General features: G+C 38.8%; 1 protein-coding gene across 1 annotated transcript in view; it reads right to left on the bottom strand.

Moving 5' to 3' along the window:
- Positions 1-219: 219 nt before the first annotated feature.
- The window catches only part of LOC121506313 (semaphorin-5B-like), a 54371-nt gene continuing 35460 nt past the window's right edge, over positions 220-19130 (bottom strand). The window contains exons 5-22 of the mRNA XM_041782062.1: positions 18120-18182; positions 17907-18005; positions 17469-17682; positions 17102-17387; positions 16832-16967; positions 13798-14005; positions 13506-13713; positions 11642-11759; positions 8488-8672; positions 8022-8165; positions 7758-7905; positions 7315-7540; positions 6862-7083; positions 6621-6791; positions 5626-5775; positions 5321-5356; positions 3439-3650; positions 220-1857 (exon numbers count right to left, since the gene is read on the bottom strand). Coding sequence (XP_041637996.1) covers positions 1696-1857; positions 3439-3650; positions 5321-5356; positions 5626-5775; positions 6621-6791; positions 6862-7083; positions 7315-7540; positions 7758-7905; positions 8022-8165; positions 8488-8672; positions 11642-11759; positions 13506-13713; positions 13798-14005; positions 16832-16967; positions 17102-17387; positions 17469-17682; positions 17907-18005; positions 18120-18182 — 2988 coding nt within the window. The 3' untranslated portion in view covers positions 220-1695. The remainder of the gene's footprint in view (positions 1858-3438; positions 3651-5320; positions 5357-5625; positions 5776-6620; positions 6792-6861; positions 7084-7314; positions 7541-7757; positions 7906-8021; positions 8166-8487; positions 8673-11641; positions 11760-13505; positions 13714-13797; positions 14006-16831; positions 16968-17101; positions 17388-17468; positions 17683-17906; positions 18006-18119; positions 18183-19130) is intronic.

Here is a 19130-nt window from a genome sequence, read left to right as displayed (position 1 = left end):
CATTATTTTGAATTTAAGCTCATATTTTTACATTTTCAACTCCTAATTTTAGCTTTTTATTCCCATATTTTAACTACAGACTCACAATTTTAAATCTTAAGTCATATTTTGACTTTTAAACTCATGATTTCAAATTTTATCTCATATTTTGACCTTTCAATTTATGATTTCAACTTTCTACTATATATGTGTTCTTTAAAAACATAATTTTTTCTATTTTTGATAACATGTTCTAACCTTTTGAAATAATAAGTTGGACATTTATCTCAGATTTTGAGCCTTTAAACTTATCATTTTTACTTTTTTGAATTTCCAAAGATTTATCATTAAGTGCTGATTTTATCATATTTTATTACTGGTGAAAATGAGGATGACAGTTTAAGGTTGTGTTGACCTGAGTAGGCCCTCAGGTTAAACCTAAATCCAGAATCTGGCCCCTGCTGTGATTGAGTTTGACACCCCTGATCTACAGGAGATATTCTACTTCTTTCTGTACTAATAAATCCCATACATTTGTTAAAAACCAAAACAAAAAAAACAGCCCAGGCTTAAAAAGTACCTTTAAACCATCAAACAGTGACATTTTGTTAAAAAAAATTGCAACATTAACTTCTGGTAAGTGTCTCTGATACTGTATATAAAAGTTTATCTGCACTATATTTGGTGATTCTTGAAAAACAAACCTTTTTGCATTTAGATCCAGAAAAGAGTGACTGAAAAACAAAATGCTTACTGTCTTGACAAAATCACAAAAAAATCCACTCACATTTGATCTTTTTTTTTTACAGTGTACAGTACAAAGTGAGGTGAGTCAAACAAAGTGTCCTCTTCAGTGTTGTTTTCTGGCTGATTCTGCTCAAATGAAGAATTAAAGCAAACAAGACTCTGTTCACATCTTCAGATGTCCATTTTTGAAACTTGCACTTAAAGTGTCCGAGTCAAATTTCATCCATGACGCCCACCTGTAAACATGTTACAAAAGAAACCTTCAGTCAAGTGGAAAAAAAGGGAAAGACAAAGGTCGACTCCCAGTCCTCACCGCGTGTTTAGTGTCCCAAACGCCTCAGAGAAGGTGTAGAAGAAGGAAAGGAGTAAACAAATGTCCTTTAAAGGGTTGTTTTGTATTGGCTAGCTTATGCTGCTGCAATCGTGTCTTTGTGGCGGGGATAGATCCTGAAAATGTTACCTGACTACACAAAGATTCTCAAGTTTACTTCTTTTTTCTTGCCCAGAACACACAGAGAACGCTTCTCTTAAAGAATGGAAGTAGAAAAAACCCCAGCCTTTAAATGGGACTTCAAAAGTGTGGTGAAAACCCAGTTTAGTATGTTCAGACAAAGAGCAAAGCAAGTTTCTCCTGGGTGATGTAAAAGAGCTGAACACTCGTCCATGAATGAGTTAATCATTAATTACTGGTATGACTTTGCTTGTTAAATTTAACATGGATGTTTATCTGGAAAGCCTTAACTTCTGTTAAATTTGGTTTCCATAAACATCTTTGTTTCTTGAAATTACTTCCCATCCTGCAAGGTAAGGCAGACTATTTGAAGCCTGATTTTAGGTCAGAAAAAACTCCCAAATGATCAGGGAGAAAGTCCTGATTAGAATTGTTCAGGTCAATCCAAGGATTTCTCTGTTCTCTGGATAGAGTGTTATTGGGTGAGTGAAGAAGGTTGGTGTTTGTGTGCTTTCCTTTCAGCTGTGCAGGTAGGTCCTGCAGGGTGAGTCCGGGTGGAAGTCGTACTTGCTCAGGCTGGGGGGGTAGTAGGTGGTGGTGAACATATTGGTGGCAGGGAGTGGGGAGGGGAAGTGGTTGCATGTCTCGTCGTTCACGTGGAGGTTGTTCTTGTTTAGCGTCTTGAGAGCAAAGATAGAGAAAAGAAAGAAAAAGTCAGAACAAGGAGGTGAATTCTGATTATTCTCATAGTTGAATACAATGATGTGTTTTTTTGGTTGAGCCATGTTATTGATGGCATGTTTTTGTGTTACCACCTTGACATCCTAAAGCCAGACATTTTCCCTTAAACCATGGATCTGGCCAACTTCTTCATGTTTCTCTCCACATACAGTTGAAACCAGAAGTGATCATACTCTTTATAAAAAGACACAGAACCTTCTGTGATTACATACATTTCCTTAGTTTTTGGTAGCATTGCCTTTAAACTGGTATGACTTGGGTCCAATGTTTATTGCAGGGCTCTTCAAGTACATTTGCACAAGGGCCAGATTTAGTCTTAACAGTAACTCTGGGGGCCGGAATGTCAAATACACAAAAATTGAAGAAATATTTTGGTCTAACTGAAATATTATTGTAGTAGTATTTGTATTTCATTACAAATCATTTTAGTCCTTAAAAGTGAGATCTATCTCTATTATCTAAAATGCAGCAGACCGCAAGGAGACAGACTTGACATTTTTGACACTAATAACCCCTTTTTGCCTCTTTAACCCACTTTTTACAAGATTTTAACCCCTTTTGAACCACTTTTCCTGCATGTTTTATCCCCTTTGTGCCACTCATCAATTTTTGTAACATCTCTTCCTGTTTTGCCATTTTTAACCCCTTTTCATTACATTTTTTCAACAATTTTTGCAACTTTAAAACCAATTGCTGCCACTTTTAACCAATTTTGATACTTTTTGCCTCTTTACCCCAATTTTTGCTATTTTTAAATTTAAACCACATTTCCTGCATGTTTTATGCCCTTTGTGCCACTCTTTATTTTTGCCACTTTTTAATCCCTTCTAATTATATATTGTTTTCAACAATTTTTGCAACTTTAAAACCAATTGATGCCACTTTTTAACTCTTTTTTGATACGTATTGCCCCTGTTTTTCCTCTTTTACCAATTTTTGTCACATTTTAACCTCTTTTCATGACTTATTCTGCCAATTTTTGCTCCTTTGTGTCACTCCACAACCCATTTTTTCACTTATCACCCATTTTTTGCTGATCTCTAACCCCTTTTCACCACTTTATCTGATCATTTTTGCATTTTTGCTTTTGGAGTAATGGTGTCTAATGGCTGAGAAGCCTTTCCCGATTGGTTTCACTATGGATAATGACTCTCTCTCTTACCAGCTTCAGCAGCATCTTCACAAGCTCTTTAGCTTTTGTTCTATGGTTCATCTCTAGGACACGGAACCTGTCTCCTTCCTGAACGGCTGGACATTCTAATGGTGTTTATACTGGTGTATAATTTTTGAAACAGGTGAACATGGCACCATCAGGCATCTGGAAATTATACCCAATGATGAACCAGAGTTGTGGAGGCCCTTAATTCTCTTCCTGATATCTTAGCTGATTTATTTGGCTTTCAGACAGCGAGAAGAAAAAGGTTATGTGTCTTTTCTACAGTGTATGTAAACTTCTGATTACAACTTTACCTTTTCATGACATCTAGTCCAAACTGTAGAAACACTTCATATTCACCCACCTTGAACTCCATGGGGATGTACTTCTCATTCTTTGGCATGGCGTTGCCCTGTTTGTTGTAGGTTAGGTGGTTGGGGGTGCTGGGGTGGATGACGGCGGACTCTGCAGACGGCCGGTTCAGGTGGTAGCAGTACGAGTAGGTGAGCGCTGACAGTAACGCTGCAGCAAAGAAACTGGCCAAACCAACAGCAACCAGCTGGAACAGAGTGAAGGCTGAAACACAGAGGGGTCAATGTCTTAGGAGTTATAGCTGTAGGAGAGGAATTTCCCAAAAAGTCATTTCTCAAGTCAAGTATTCACTCTCAGTCATCACTGACTGGGGTGCTGATGGCCTTGTGGATAGGTCTCATTGGGGAAGATATCCTCACCTGTTCAGGTGGTTTACCTCTCTGGCTTGTTAGCCAATGTTACAAGCTTCTTATGGCCTAACCTAGGCCTGAATAATTTCAGTTTGATTGATTAATCGTGGAAATCCACATAAAAAATCATTGAAATCGTCTAGATCAGGGGTGTCAAACTCAATCACAGCAGGGGCCAGATTCTGGATTTAGGTTTAACCTGAGGGCCTACTAGGGTCAACAAAACCTTAAACTGTCATCCTCATTTTCACCAGTAATAAAATATGATAAAAACAGCACTTATGATAAATCTTTGGAAATTCAAAAAAGTAAAAATGATAAGTTTTAAAGGCTCAAAATCTGAGATAAATGTCCAACTTATTGGTCCAAAAGGTCAGAACACATTATGAAAAATAGAAAAAAAAATATGTTTTTAAAAAACACATATATGAGAAGAAAGTTGAAATCATAAGTTTTAAAGGTCAAAATTTGAGATAAAATTTGAAATTATGAGTTTAAAACTCAAAATATGACTTAAGATTTAAAATTGATCTGTAGTTCAAAATATGGGAATAAAAAGCCAAAGTTAGGAGTTGAAAATGTAAAAATATGAGCTTTAATTCAAAATAATGACTTAAAAAGTTAAAATTATGACTGTCATTTTAAATTGTAAATCTAAAAGATCAAAATATGACATAAAAAGTAAAAATGATGATTTTAAAATGTCAAAAAATGAGAAACAATTTGAAATCATGGATTTAAAAGTCAGAATATGGGATTAAAAAGCCAAAGTAAGGAGTTGAAAAGGTCAAAATATGAGACAAAAATCAAAATAATTAGTTCAAAAGGTAAAAATATGACTTAAATTTTTTAAAATTGTCAATCTAGAAGTTAAAAATGGCATATAAAGTCCAAATTATGAGTTGAAAAGGTCAAAGTATGAATTATAAAGTCAAAATCATAAGCTAGAGTCATGATATTGAGATGCAAAATTGAAAATATGGAATAGAAACAGATTAATTTCTTTCCCCACATTCTTGATTTTTATTTAATATTTCAACTCTTTGCTTTTTCAGATTTTTATGGCTTAACAAGGATATTTTAAATCATCAAGGTTAATTTACATTTTCATACTGGATCAAATCTGCAAACCTCATACTGGTGGGCCAGTTATAATAGAAATATGAAGAACTGTTCCATGGGCCGGATTTGGCCCCAGGGCCTTGAGTTTGACACCCCTGGTCTAGATTTTTATCTTGAATGTCTTCCCCATGCTTTTCTTGGTCCGGTACAGGCTAGCTTGTTGAAAATGCCCTGCCAGTGTGAGAAACATTTGGATCATTTGTGCACAGGCATTGCTTTCCCTCCTAATCCTACTGTGTCTACGTGTTAACAGAAAGCAATTAAACCACTGTGATAACATGAAACTTCACATCACGAGAGTGAAGGCAGTAGATTTTCGGATGTGAACTAAGGAAGACAAAAACATGCATGAGTATCAGGGAAAATCTGAGTTATTTATGCAGACAATTAGTTTTCACTCACTTCCACAGCTCTGGTTCTCCTGTCCTGGTAAAATCACTGAAAAAATAGACAAAGAAAGAAAGCAGTGAGGCAAAATCTCTGCAGCTCTAAAAGATCAAACAACAAAAAATGAAGCGACAAATTAATTTCTAAAAAACCTCCCTTGTTCTGGATTTATGCTGATGCCTTCATTAATTCATTGTTTCAATTTCTGCCGAGGGAACCGGTCAGCATTTACTGTGTAAGGTTTTTTTTTCACTTTATATTGGCAACAGTCTGCAGAAAATTTACCACACACAGAAAAATAAAAGCATCTGAGAGCTTACCAGGCACCTCATGAGGCTGACAAGGACGAGACTGTGTGATGTTTCCCTGACACAGCCCTGACTCCGCCTCCTGGTCGTCTCCACAGTGACGAGTACGATGCTGCAGACCGTCATCATCACAGTCGCCCCAACCTGTCCACTCACCCCAACCTGAGGGCCAAAATAAGAAAGATGGGCTCTTACAACCCCAATTCCAAAAACGTTGGGACACTGTCTAAAATGTATGGTTTTCAAATCTCATAAACCCATATTTTATCTATAACAGAACATAAACAATATATCAGATGTTGAAACTGATATTTTATAATTTCAGAGATATATCAGTTAATTTTGAATTTGATGGCAGCTGTACATCTCAAAAAAGTAGGGACAGGGACGTGTTAACAACTGTGTATCATCCCCTCTTCTTTTAACAACAGTCTGGGAAGTGAGGAGACCAGTTACTGGAGTTTCTGGAGAGGAATGTTGACCCATTCTCGTCTTATGTAGGATTCAAGCTGCTCAACAGTCCTGGGTCGTCTTTGTCTGATTTTTTGTTTTGTGATGCTCCAAATGTTTTCTACTGGTGAAAGGTCAGGACTGTAAGCAGACCAGTTCAGCATCCAGACTCTTCTACTGTGAAGCCAGGCTGTTGTGATGGATGTAGTATGTGTTTTTTTTTTTTTTTTTAATCTTGCTGACAAAAGTGAGGTCTTATCTGAAAGAGATGTTGTCAGGATGGGAGCATATGTTGCTGTAAAAACCATACTTTTCCTGACTTTTGTTGTCTTCTCCCAACATTTTTTAGATGTTTTGCTGACATCGAATTCAAAAGCTAATATTTTTCATGAAATGGTGAAATGTCTTATTTTAAACATCTGATGTGTTTTTACGATCTATTGTGAATCAAATCTGGTTTCATTGCGTCCTGTCTTTATTTACATTTTAGACAGTGTCCCAACTGTTTTGGAACTGGGGTTGTAGAACACCTTCCTTAAAAAAAAAAGTTTTCATACCTTCACATGTGTGAGTGTTACAGAGTGCCTCCTCAGTGTGCAGCCCAATACAGATGTCCCCTCCACTGGCAGGCAGTGGGTTACTGCACGTCCGAGTACGCTGGTAGTGTCCGCCACCACAGCTGGAGGAGCATGGAGACCAGGAGGACCAGCAGGACCACGCTCCATTCACTGGAGAACACATGCATTAATCTAAAGCTTATATTTTATGTTTTGATATCTGTCTGGAACTCTTCGTTACCTGGGCAGGGCTGCATGTTACAGTCCTGATACTCCACAGGTGATCCCACACAAGAGCTGGGATTGATCCGTCCTTCAGCCGTTGAGCAGCTTCGTTTCCTCGTCCTGAAGCCTCTGGAACATGGCTGGGAACAGGTGGACCACGTTTCCCAAGATTCCCACCGCACACCTTGTGGCTGGGACAAAGTTTGACCACTTGTCTTCATCAAACCTTCGACAAGAGCTGCAAAACACAGTTAGTTAAACCTCCACTTTGTGTTTTGTAAACTTTTGAACTTTTGAAGATGCCGCTGGATTGACTCTGGATTTCAGGGTCTTAGGAGGATTAAACTCTCAAATTAGTCAAACTGAAAAACCTTCTTCCTATTATTTAGGTATTTTAGATGTTACTTTTAATAATTAAGGAACAAATAGTTGTCAGGCTGGTGTTTTCAATGCTCCTTTGAATATTTACCATCAGTCTGGCAGGCTCCAGATCCATCATTGGGACAGAATCTGGTCTCTAGTTTCTTCTTTCCAAGTTGGAGTTGTTGAGGGTCAGGGAGCAGGGCCCGACACGTGTACCTGAACCTCTGCTCCTGCCTAGACCCATCATGGCTGACGTTGAAGGGTATCCAGGGAGTCCAGGGAGTGTTACGACGTACCTCAGGACATGCCTCCAAGTTACAGGCTTTATACTCCTGGAAAACAAGACACAGACGCTGTTGTGGAAAAACTGCTTCATGCTTCAAGTTGATGTTTTCGGACAAACAAAAGAAATTGAGTCATTTGTTCAGCATCAATTTGCTATTTTTTAATCTTTAAATGACCATAGTTCATCTTTTAGTCCTTTCAAAAAAATATTGCAACTCTTCTTCATTATTGTACATTTTAATGTAAACAAAGGCACCACAGTACCATTGAACATCCAGGACAGGTGTTTCCGTTCTCACAGGTTCTTGTCCTTGAGTGAACCCCTCCCCCACATTCAGCGCTGCAGTGAGCCCAGGGACCCCAAGACGTCCATAACACAGGGAGGGGACATGGCTTTTTATCATTACAAAGCCTGGAAACACACAAACAAATACTAATATCATTCCTGGTGATGTCTGAAATGAACTTTTCTTTTCGATGACAAAATTTTTACCTCCATTTGCTGAAAGTTTCAATATCTCTCCTTACCTCTCCTCTCGACCCTGGCCGACGCAGATGCGACCCCCGTGACGAGGTGATGGGTTGTTACAGGACCTCTGTCGCACTTCAAATCCGATCCCACAGCTGCTGCTGCACTGACCCCATGATGACCATGGAGTCCAGCCGCCATTCCTGAAGAATACAACATGAAAGGGAGATGTATTAATAAAAAACACCTTATATACTCCTTTCCTGGCTGAAAGGATAAATGATGAATCAAAAGACTTGTTCACAAATTAACAAAACCCCTTAAAAAAGTTCTAAAAAAATTTCAGGGTGAGCAGATGTCAAAAAACAGAGGGATAATTCCAAAGCAAGCAGGAGTGACAGCATTTCTGTTCTACTACTGGTGTAGCATTTCTGCTCTTTCTGCATGTTCTTTTATTTCCAAGGAAGTCTTGAATCAGTCTGGTTTCATTTATTTAGCAAAAATCTGCATATAAAGAAACTGTACCTGGAACAGTTTGCCACCTGGATAGTGGACCCCTTACACTCTACTCCTCCACACCGAGCCACGGGTCCGTCACACGATCGAGACCGACACATGCAGCTGCTGACAGAGCCCTCCCCATCATCGTGGTTACAAGGTCTCCACGGAGCCCAGGGACCAAAACCGCCATTCTGTGTCAGATTCCTCATCTATGGAGAGTGATTCAGAGAGGTTACAATTTTTACAACTTCTACCCCTTGTGTTTTTTTTTAGGGGTATAACAAAAACTAAAATGCTAGCTGTAAAACAAATTATTTGCATCTGCCAATTATTTATCAAATCTGTCTAAAATGTATTCATTACAAGCAAAAGTTTATTTACAGTATCAACATTTAATTTTAAGAACATTTCCTGTAGATTTCTCATCTTTCGGTCATTAAAATGTGTCTTTGAAATTAGACCTTGATGTTATGATGTAGCTACAAGGGCAGTAATATGCAACAGTCTTAGAACGGGACCAGATTTCTTTATGAAAACAAGAGCAAAGAGCCACACTGAGAGCTTTGTATAATGGAAAAGATGTTTCACCTCTTCTCCCAACCTGTTTCGGCATGAGTTTGCGATCGTTATGGTTGGGGTTGAGTAGCACTGCATGTGGTGTATATAATGGCTGTTACCAGCTACCAATTAGCTTGGATGTAGCTGCATAAAAGCAGCAGTCCAATCAGACCTTGACCACATTTCCCTATTAAAACAAGAGTAAACAGCCACACAGAAAGATTCTCTTTGCTGGGGAGATGCTTTTGCGCAGTTTTAAATTGGCTTGGGCATGACTTTTAGCCATTGGCAAGCTCAGCCATTCAAATACAGCGACAGCCCAGGTGGCCTGGAGCTGCACATGTCAACTACCTCCTTTTGTCTTGTCGTTTTGATTGGCCCGTCACTTTTTAAAAATTCCTGCACTTCCCAAACACTTTGGGAGGTTTCCCAGATAAATATTAAATAAATCCATTGCATTTCTATATTTCATAACAGTCTATCTTGCATGTCGGGTTAAGAGTTTGCACTCTGCTAGCAAACATGCGTTAGTTGCCCTCAGAACCTGCAGTCATTGTTGTGAAGCTGACAGACTTACAGAACACACATCAACTATGTGGCTGTTTTCAGAGACTGTATCAAAGCAGATTCATAGAAAGTTGACTGGAAGGGAAAAGTGTGGGAAGAAAAAGTGCAATTCAGAGGTTTGTCAAACAAAGCAGATTCAAGACCTTAGGGAAGCTACACAAGAAGAGGACTGAGACTGGAGTCAGTGAGTCAAGAGCCACCACACAAACAGGTCCAGGAAGTGGACTACAGGTGTGGTGTTCTTAGTGTCAAGCCACTCCTGAACCACAGATGTCATCAGCATTTTACCTGGGCTGAGGAGAAAAAGAAACTGGACTGTTGCTCAGTTGTCCAAAGTCCTTAAGATGACAGAATATAATTTGGAAATTAAGGTCCCAAAGTCTGGAAGACGATCCAAGCACAGAATCCAAGGTGCTTGAAGACCAGTGTTTTCAGTTTTTACAGTCAGTGATGGTCTGGGGTCCATGTCATCTGCTGCTGTTGGTCTACTGGTCTTTATCAAGACCAGAGCCAACACTGTCAGCCATCTGCCAGGAGACTTTAGAGACCTTCATGCTTCCATCTGATGGGAAGATTTATGGAGATACTTATTTCCAGCAGGACAAGGCATCTACCCACAGTGAAGCCAAAACCACCAGAAACTGGTTTGTTGACCATGTGTTTGATTGACCATCCAACTGGTTTGACCTGAATCTTGTAGAGAATCTCTGGAGTATTGTCAAGAGGAAGATGAGAGACACCAGAATTAACAATACAGATAAGCTAAAAGCTGCTATCAAAGTAACCTGGGCTTCCTAACACCCAGCAGTGCCACAGGTGTGGTGGATTGGTGTATTCGTAAATCCCTATTCCTAAATTTTGAGATAAGGGTTATATCAGGGGTTTTCCCTTTTGACCCCCCTAGGATATGACAACACAAATAATACATTCCACACTAAAGGTGGTACTTACAAAAACAAAACCAAAACAAAAAAATACACACAAAAAAGCCCAAAGACAGCTCTTTGAAAAAAGTGTCCATATTCACCCATACCCCCCCCCATTTCATTAGATAACATAATCCGTATACATATCTACATACATGCCAACAAATATTGATACATATTAAGAGGTATATCTCCTTGCTTACTTATATTCCATTCCAAATCAGATACGTTTGCATCAATATTACTTTACTTTTCCTTTGTCCTTCTTCTCCCCTCTTTCTTTTCTTTATCAAAGCATATATATTTCAAATGACCGCTTCCTGTACCCCCTCACAGGGTCTTAAGTCCCTAATATAGGCCATAAATGCTTTCCATGTCTGACTGTGATTTTTTTTTTTTTGGCTATCATTTAATCTGGAAATCATATTTTCAAAAGCCACTGTTTCTGTCATGATCTCTGGCTTCTGTGGATTTTTCCAGTTACGCAGAATTATCCTGGCTGCTACCATACATAATTTAATTACAAGCACTGACTCTGCTTTCATAACACCTGCAGGTATTACAGATTTGTCCCATAACAGAGTTTTGGAGACTTAGGTATAGGCTGTTCCAGCCAGTCTTCGAGACTTTTCAGCACCAACTTCCAATATGGCAAAACCATGGAGCAGCTTCATATAGCATGGAGAAATGTGCCTACTTCATTTTTACATTTCCTGCATTTATTATCCTTTGCTAAGCCCATTCTACATAATTTCAGAGGTGTAAAATAATATCTATGTACAGTCTTATAATGAATAAATTTACTTCTCGCATCTCTCGTGGCCCATCCTACATTTGACCTAATTTCATGCCATAAATCTTTCCCAATTTCCATATCAAGGTCCTTTAGCAATATATAAGTCTTAAAGTTTCACAGATTCTACTGTTGTTATTTGACAATTTCTTACAAAATGCTGAAGCAGATTGTTGAGTACTAGGGGAGTATAAATTCCTCAACTTTATTAATTTTTTCTTCCTCAGCTCTCTTCAGCCCAAAAGCTGATTCCATAGTACTCCTCAGTTGTAGCTACTTCTTTACAGATTTTTAAAACAGTTAAGCCCAAAAACCAAGGAAAAGAGGGTCTTACTGGGCACTCAGTGATATTCTGGATCCACTGGTTCATGTTGGAGCTCTCTTCAATGGTCGTGCAGCGTTTCTGTTTCAGGTCCCAGCCACAGTACGGGTCCCGAGCCTCCAAACACTGACTGAAATGAAAATAGTCAGTCTGACGTTAATGCAGCTGTGGAACCATAAAGTGTCTCTAAGACTCAACCATTTCCCTTTGAAAAATGTTACATTTATCTGCACATTTTTGCCCATATAAATTAACCTGACATGCCAGATGGGGTTGTTTCACACACGGAAATGGGCAAATCCATCTGTTTTGCAATTTTACCGCAAAAGTTTTATTTTCTGTATCAAAGGACAACTTTTTGTGATTCATGAATGAATAAATACTAAAAAACCGCTACACTTGTTGTTTCACATTTAACAAGATCTTTAAAATAATCTGGCCGTGATTTTATTTTTTTTGACAAACTCTTAAAACTCCTGCTTTGCACTGTTGTGCCAAAATAATAAATGGCAGCTTCAGCAGCAGTTTGTAATCTGGGAAATGAACAAGGCTTTTAACATAATCATCTATGTCAGTGTTTACTGCAGCACTCCTACACATCGGCATGATTATAATAAATCATTTTTAGTATTTTAAATTGAGTCAGTAAATTTGAAAAACTGTAAGCAGCTCACAAACTAAGCTTTGACTGCAGATATCAGAAATTTTTTTGCTTTATACCTTAAATTAAAGGTGTCAAACTGAAGGCCCAGTGGCCAAATCTGGCCCGTGGTGCAGATTTACCTGGCCCGCAGGTCTGATGTCTGCAGATTTCCTCCAGTATAGAAATGTAAATTTAACCTTGAACGTTTAAAAAATCTGTTATTAGTCGTAAAAATTTGTAAAAGTAAAGAGTAAAAATAATAAGATAGAAAGGAAGGAATGGGTGAGAGAAATTAATTTGTGTTTTCATTTAATATTTTCAATTTGCATCTCAAAATTCTGACTTAAACTTAGCATTTTGACTTTTTATCTCATATTGTGAACTTTTAGATTCCATTCTTAAATTTCAAGTCATATTTAGAAATTTTAAGATCATGATTTCAAATTTAATCTCATATTTTGCCCTTTTAACTCCTAACTTTGAATTTTAATCCCATATTTTCACTTTCTTAACTCACAATTTAGAATTTCATCGCATATTTTGACCTTTTAGTTTTACAATCTTAAATATTAAGTTATGTCTTGACCTTTTGAACTCAACATTTTAAATTGTTATCTCATATTGTGACCTTTTGAACTCTTTTCTTTGAATTTTAATCCCATATTTTGACTTTTTAAACTGACAGTTTAGAATTTCATCTCATATTTTGACCTTTTAGATTCACAATCTTAAATATTAAGTTATATCTTGACCTTTTGAACTCAACATCTTGATTTTTTTATCCCATATTGTGACCTTTTCAACTCCTAACTTTGATTTGTTATCCCATATTTTGACCTTTTAAACTTATGATTTTATACTTTATTTCATATTTTGACCTTTTAAACTCATGATTTTAACATTCTATCTCATATATTTGCCTTTTCAAAATATTATTTTCACTTTTGATTTTGTGTTCTGACCTTTTAAACTAATATTTTGACTTTTTATCTCAGAATTAAGAATTCTGGTGCCTTCAGGCAGGCTAAACAAAACCTTTTTTTGGTTCTGCAATGTTGCCAGACATGTCAAACAAGCAGAGAGCTGAAGGAACTTCAAAACAGTTTTTCAACCCTTAATAAAAAAAAAAAAAAAAAAATCACTTAAATTTCAAATCCGTAATTTTGACCCTTAGTTACTGAAAACAACACTAGTTCAAAGGAAAAAACACCTTTCAGTATCGAGGATCCTTACCTTTCTGACCAATGGCTGGAGCAGCGCTCCAACGGAATCTTCACCAGTCGATCATCCAGCCCCACAAACAGAGATCTGTCATTTTGGAGGAGTTTCAGGCTTTTGATTGGAGCAATTTTTCCTTCAGGGAGGATCCTCAACTCCTCCAGGTAGCAGCCATGAAGGCTTTTATTGGTGGTGGATAGAGCTTTCATGATGGTGCCATATTCTGATCGGACAAAAAGAATAACTAATTTGTACAATTTCTATCTCATGCATTCAAAGTCTTCCTCCTTTGTCTTCTTCGGCTCACCTGTGCCAATGTACATGACATGGTAGAGTCTGTCTCGGCCCTGCACAACATCTACCACCAGCCTAGAGAAGCGCAGGTTGTCCTGGGTGAACAGAGGGTTGATGGTGACCGGTTGGACCACATCATTCATGAGGAAGAGCCGCTGAGCATCCTGGAGGCTTCGCTCGGTCAGGTTTCCCCCAGGGCCTCCTTCCTCTAAAGTCCCACACTGAGGAGACAAGAAGAGGTCAGTTTGGGACATAAAAAAAATTCTGCAGTATTTATTATTTACTTTTTCTCTTTTTTTATAAGCAATGCATTTCTTTGCTTAAAATCCTCTCAAATCAAAACAAGGAGAAACATTTTTAGCCAAAAACAGCTTTGACTCACTCTCTGCAGAGCTACCAAACTACTTAAACAAAAACAACAACTAAACCTAACACAACACAGTAGCTGCAGGTCTACAACCCCTTGACCCGCAAGTATTTTTAGTGCTTTTATTTGACTTTGGTGCTATAACACTGAGTTTGTGTATCACACAATAATACAAAAACTAACAGAGAACAACCCCTGTTTTCTTTAAGTTGAAGTTGTGAACAAAGTTAAAAGATTTTTGTGGTTTTTAAAACTGGATTTCACTCCAGACAAACTAGATTATTTGTAATTGTAAAAAAAAAAAGTATTCATTATTTTGTTAGACATTTAGAATTATACAATAAAACATATTTAGTCATAAATTTTGATCTGCCACATTGGCTGATGAGGATTTTGTTGCGGCCAGTCCAGTTTGGATCATCAAGGCAGAGAGCTAAAGGCTGCAAGCAGGCTTCTTCCAAGATGATTCTGGAGTGAGGCAGGGGTGCGTCTTAGCCCCTGCACCCTTTAAAACCTGCATGGACTGAACAATGGGCCCGGTAATAGGGGAAGCCAACTAGGGCACTGGTGATGCCCAGATCATTTATCTAGACTTTGCTGCTGGTGTTGTGATCCTTCCAGAGATGATGATGCTGCTGATGTCCTTGTGGGGTCTGAAGCATTGAGAATGCATGTCTCCTGGGCCAAAACAAAAACCTAAACATTAGTGGACCCCTTGGATACTGCCATTGAATCTGTGTCTGTGGATGGTGAGAGCGTAAAAGTCGTGGAGCAGTTCACCTATCTTGGCAGCATCGATCATTTAACTGTGGTTGAGATCAACCACAGACTTGGACTTACGTATGAGGCAATGGCTGGGCAAGTGGTGCTCATGGTATCTGAGCCTGCAGATTAAAGTCTGAGTCTTTTGGTCGTACTATACTCTTATGAGGTCTGGACACTGACTGATGAACTCCTCTGCTCTGGTCTTGTTCTCTAATGCTGATGTGCTCAGGAGAGTAGGGATAGGAAGGGTCAGCAGGGGGAATGTAGGAGCAGCTGCTCTGTTTCCACAGGCACCACTGATCACTAGATACTGGGTGCTCGGTGGGTTGGAACAGGCCTCGGGGTGGCCACGTGCATAGTGCAGAGGTCAGTCCAGAGGATACCTGGGCAGGGGCCTGGAGCAGGCCTGGTCAATGGTCATCAGGAGGCTGGAGCAGCAAAGTGCAGAACTGACATGCTCCCATATCTGACCTGACCTAAGCTGGAGAACTTTAATGGAGCAGTTCCCATCAAAAATGTCACTTTGCAAATAATATGGTTAAAATATTCATAAAAAATAATTGGATTCCCTTTGAAACGTCACATTTCACTTAGATGAATGAAAACTATGGTATAACTTTTTTTTGCATGCACCTTACAGATAAACCTAAATGGAGGACTAGCTTTAAAGCCTATTTTGACAAACACTTAAGCAGGGAGGAAGAAAAATTAAACTTCACTGATATTTACATTCTCTACACCAGTGGTTCCCAGCTGGTGGGTCGGGACCCAAAAGTGGGTCACGGAGCAATTTTCAGTGGGTCGCGGCTTAAAAAATGGAGGCAGAAGTTCTGAAGTTCTTATTAAACGTGCATCAATACCTTTTATTTTGCCCCATTTTACTGTGAAATGAGGTAAATTTAAATGCTTGATAAATATTTCAACAAGTTTATCTCCTTTTCTTGCAATAAATGGCTACTTTTCCCATGAAAAAAATAATTTTACAAGTTCTCTGCAAAATTGGCAAAAATTGACACATAATGATGGGTAAACAGGGTGCAAAATTAGTCAGTTTTATCCCTTTTCTTTTTAAATCAGGTGTTTTGATCCAATCATGCTCCAAACTGCGACATATTCAATTACCTAAACAATGTTTTGTTGAAAATGTTTCGGAAACTTGGGTTGCGATCTGTCGTAACACAGACTGGTGGGTCATGAGGCCAGACCAGTTGAGAACCTCTGCTCTACACTAATAAAAGCAAGCTTGAAACCAAAAAATAAGAAAACTAGAATGGCCGTCTGAGGCGGCAGACCCACGCCTAAGCAGCGCCACCGAGGAACTCATGCTCCCATTGATTACTATGGTGTTCAAAATTCGAAGTGCGAGAAAAACCAAACAGGTGTGCGGATCATCACCAAAATCTAATTGATTCTTCCCTGTCACTATCCCAATATTCCCTGAAAGTCTGGTGAAGATCCGACTTTCCGTTGGCATTTCTCGAGTTATCTTGTACACATACAAAAAAAGAACAAAGAAACGAACAAAAAGATACGGAACCCTTTACATAACCCCCTTCATCGGCGTGGGTAACAACCACATGTTGACTCAGGAGAAGAAAGCCTGATTTTGAAAGCATCTTGAATTTACATCAGGATCCTTGCCAGGCACTGAGTGTTTGAGGTATATTTGGTGAATCTAACACAGATGTTGTGTCTTTTACTATATGTATAATGAACTATCTCTGCTCCTGTCACACTAAGATGTGCTTTCTAAACGTCTTTAAAAGTTCTGAAGAATTTGTGCAAATTAAGGAAGGACAAAGTTGTTTTATTGGCTGTCTAGCATCTATCATTGACTTCTTAAGTTGATTCCAATGTCAGCTAAGAAAAGAAGCAATGCCTGCAGTCTGTTTCCAAATGTGCAAATGTGCTGTACCTGAAAGTTGGGTATGGGGTTTGGCATGGCAAGCCAGGCAGTGCGAGGGTTCTCCTGGTATCTGAAGGGTCCGTTAAAGGCCTGAGTGATGGAGCTGAGGTTAAAGGCACAGATAGCAGATGCTGAAATGCTGTTCCTAAAAGAGTGGAGGACAGAAACATATTTAGTTATCAATGAATTAGTGAGAAATAAGGCAGTTATTAAAAACCATTTCTTGCTGTTGGTTTCTAAAGTAAAACTCTGAGTGTCAAATCATGGAGCACCACTTACACGTTGGTGGTGAAGATCCCATAGATCAGCTCCTGCTCAGGGAGGTAAAATGTGCTCTGCAGCTCGTTGAAGTAAAAAGGGATCTCTCCCGAGCGTGAGCAGTTCAGTCGCGCCTTCATGAAAGTGGTCCAGGTGTCCTCTAACAGGAAACGCCCGCCCATGTCGTTCTTACAGACTCGGGCCACACGGGACACCACCATCTTCCCACAATCATTCTCCACCGCTGTTTCTCTCAGGAAGAAGTAGGCGAAGCGACCAATCTCATAAACCGACACAAAATGTGGCTCTGAGGATGAAAAAATGAAGAAAATATGACGTTAAGAATTGGAAACGAAGAGCAGGACAGATCAGTGCTGTGTTCATTTACCGTTGAGCCATTTGGAGTTGTACTGAGCGGTGCGAAGTGGTGGCATGTTCCCCAGACTTCTGTAGATAACGGGGTCACGTCCAGAGAAGTCGATCACTGTGGCTGCATAAAGCTCGCCGCGCTCTGTTACCATGGCAGTGGAGTTATGCCGAGGGTCGTAGGGACATCGAGCAACGCCATTTACAGTGTCCAACACCTGGCTCATGTTTTCAATCTGACAGAGACAAAAGAGGCTGTTACATGTGACGAAAAGTTTTTTACTTCTTTAAACTATGCTTGTCCTAAACAAATAACGAACAGGTAAATGATGAACCCAAAACGTAAATGTAATTTGCTTGTCCAAATGTAGTTACTTCAGCTTCAGACTTAAAATGACCAAGGAATGCTTAATGTGCACTCAGAAATAGGAACCAAAAAGTGTCTTGTTTTGGTACCAACCTGTCTGGTTACGCAGACTGGGGTGAAAGCATTTGTCCCACATGTGAAGAGGGTCGTCCCGCTTATCAACAATACCCTGATGTAGTTTTGACATTCCTCCTGCAGATAAATAAAACATCACAAAGTCTGAGGATCATCTGTTCAGACCATTTTTATTTGTGCATTTTCAGATGAATAAAGTGAAAAAAAACAGAGATCGATGCAGGAGACTACCTCAGTCTTCCCTTTGCTCTGACATGAGCGCTTTGTTTCTTCATCCGGCGCCCACTCTGTCATCTGGCAGACATGACATGTAAAAAGTCAGGCTGTCAGCATTAATGCATTAATTATACTAATTCCATTCTTTACTGTCCATTTCAGTGCACTTTGGTGAAGTCACACCAGCGTCTCCCTGCAGCCACAGTGATGCAAAATAAGTCCACCACTGCTCTACAATGTATCATTTCACATAAACTCACAGACAGCTCAGTGAACATCTGGACCTTGCATTATCAAATAATTAGCTTTTCAGTGCTCCTTTATTCCCTGTTCAATTATAACAACTTCCTTTTCATAGTTAAGTTAATGTCACACTATTGGTCCTGCCTGAAGTGCCTTTTATTCTTTCAAAGTTAAACAGGAAGTAAAATACCCTTAGGTTAAGACAGTACAAAGACTTTAAATGTAACAGAGGCAGTTTTTAAATACAAACTAGTGAAATTTTTAAATTTGACTAAAAAATAAGATTAATCAGAATCAACCCCCTGGGACCCTTGTCCCAGGGGGTTTAGTAAGTCTAAAATACACTGTGTACAAGAAATTGTTCCACTTGGGACCTTTAGCACATAATATGCTCTCCTCATATTGTCGCTATTGAAAATATTATAGATTTGTATTTCATTCTACTTTCTACATGGTGCCATCATGGTGCCATCATGACAAATATCTGGCATTTAAAGGGTTAAAATCTTTAAAATTTTAAGAATATTCTATATCAATATTTAGGTCAGAGGTAGCTGAATAAAATGAGCTCCATGAAAGGAGAATTAAATATAAATGAATAATATTTAATAGCGACAATATGAGGAGCGTATATTATGAGCTAAAGGTCCTAAGTGTAACAAATATTTGAATGGTCCCAGAGGGTTAACAACACATATTTTGAGATGAATAGTCAAATCGTTTGACTATTATATTAAGATTTCATATCATGACAATAATGACCTGAGATATCAGTTATTATTA

This window comes from Cheilinus undulatus, linkage group 24 (assembly GCF_018320785.1).
Source record: "Cheilinus undulatus linkage group 24, ASM1832078v1, whole genome shotgun sequence".
Classification (NCBI taxonomy): Eukaryota; Metazoa; Chordata; class Actinopteri; order Labriformes; family Labridae; genus Cheilinus; species Cheilinus undulatus.
Note: the sequence above shows the minus strand (reverse complement) of the source record. Positions and strands in the feature narration are given on the sequence as shown.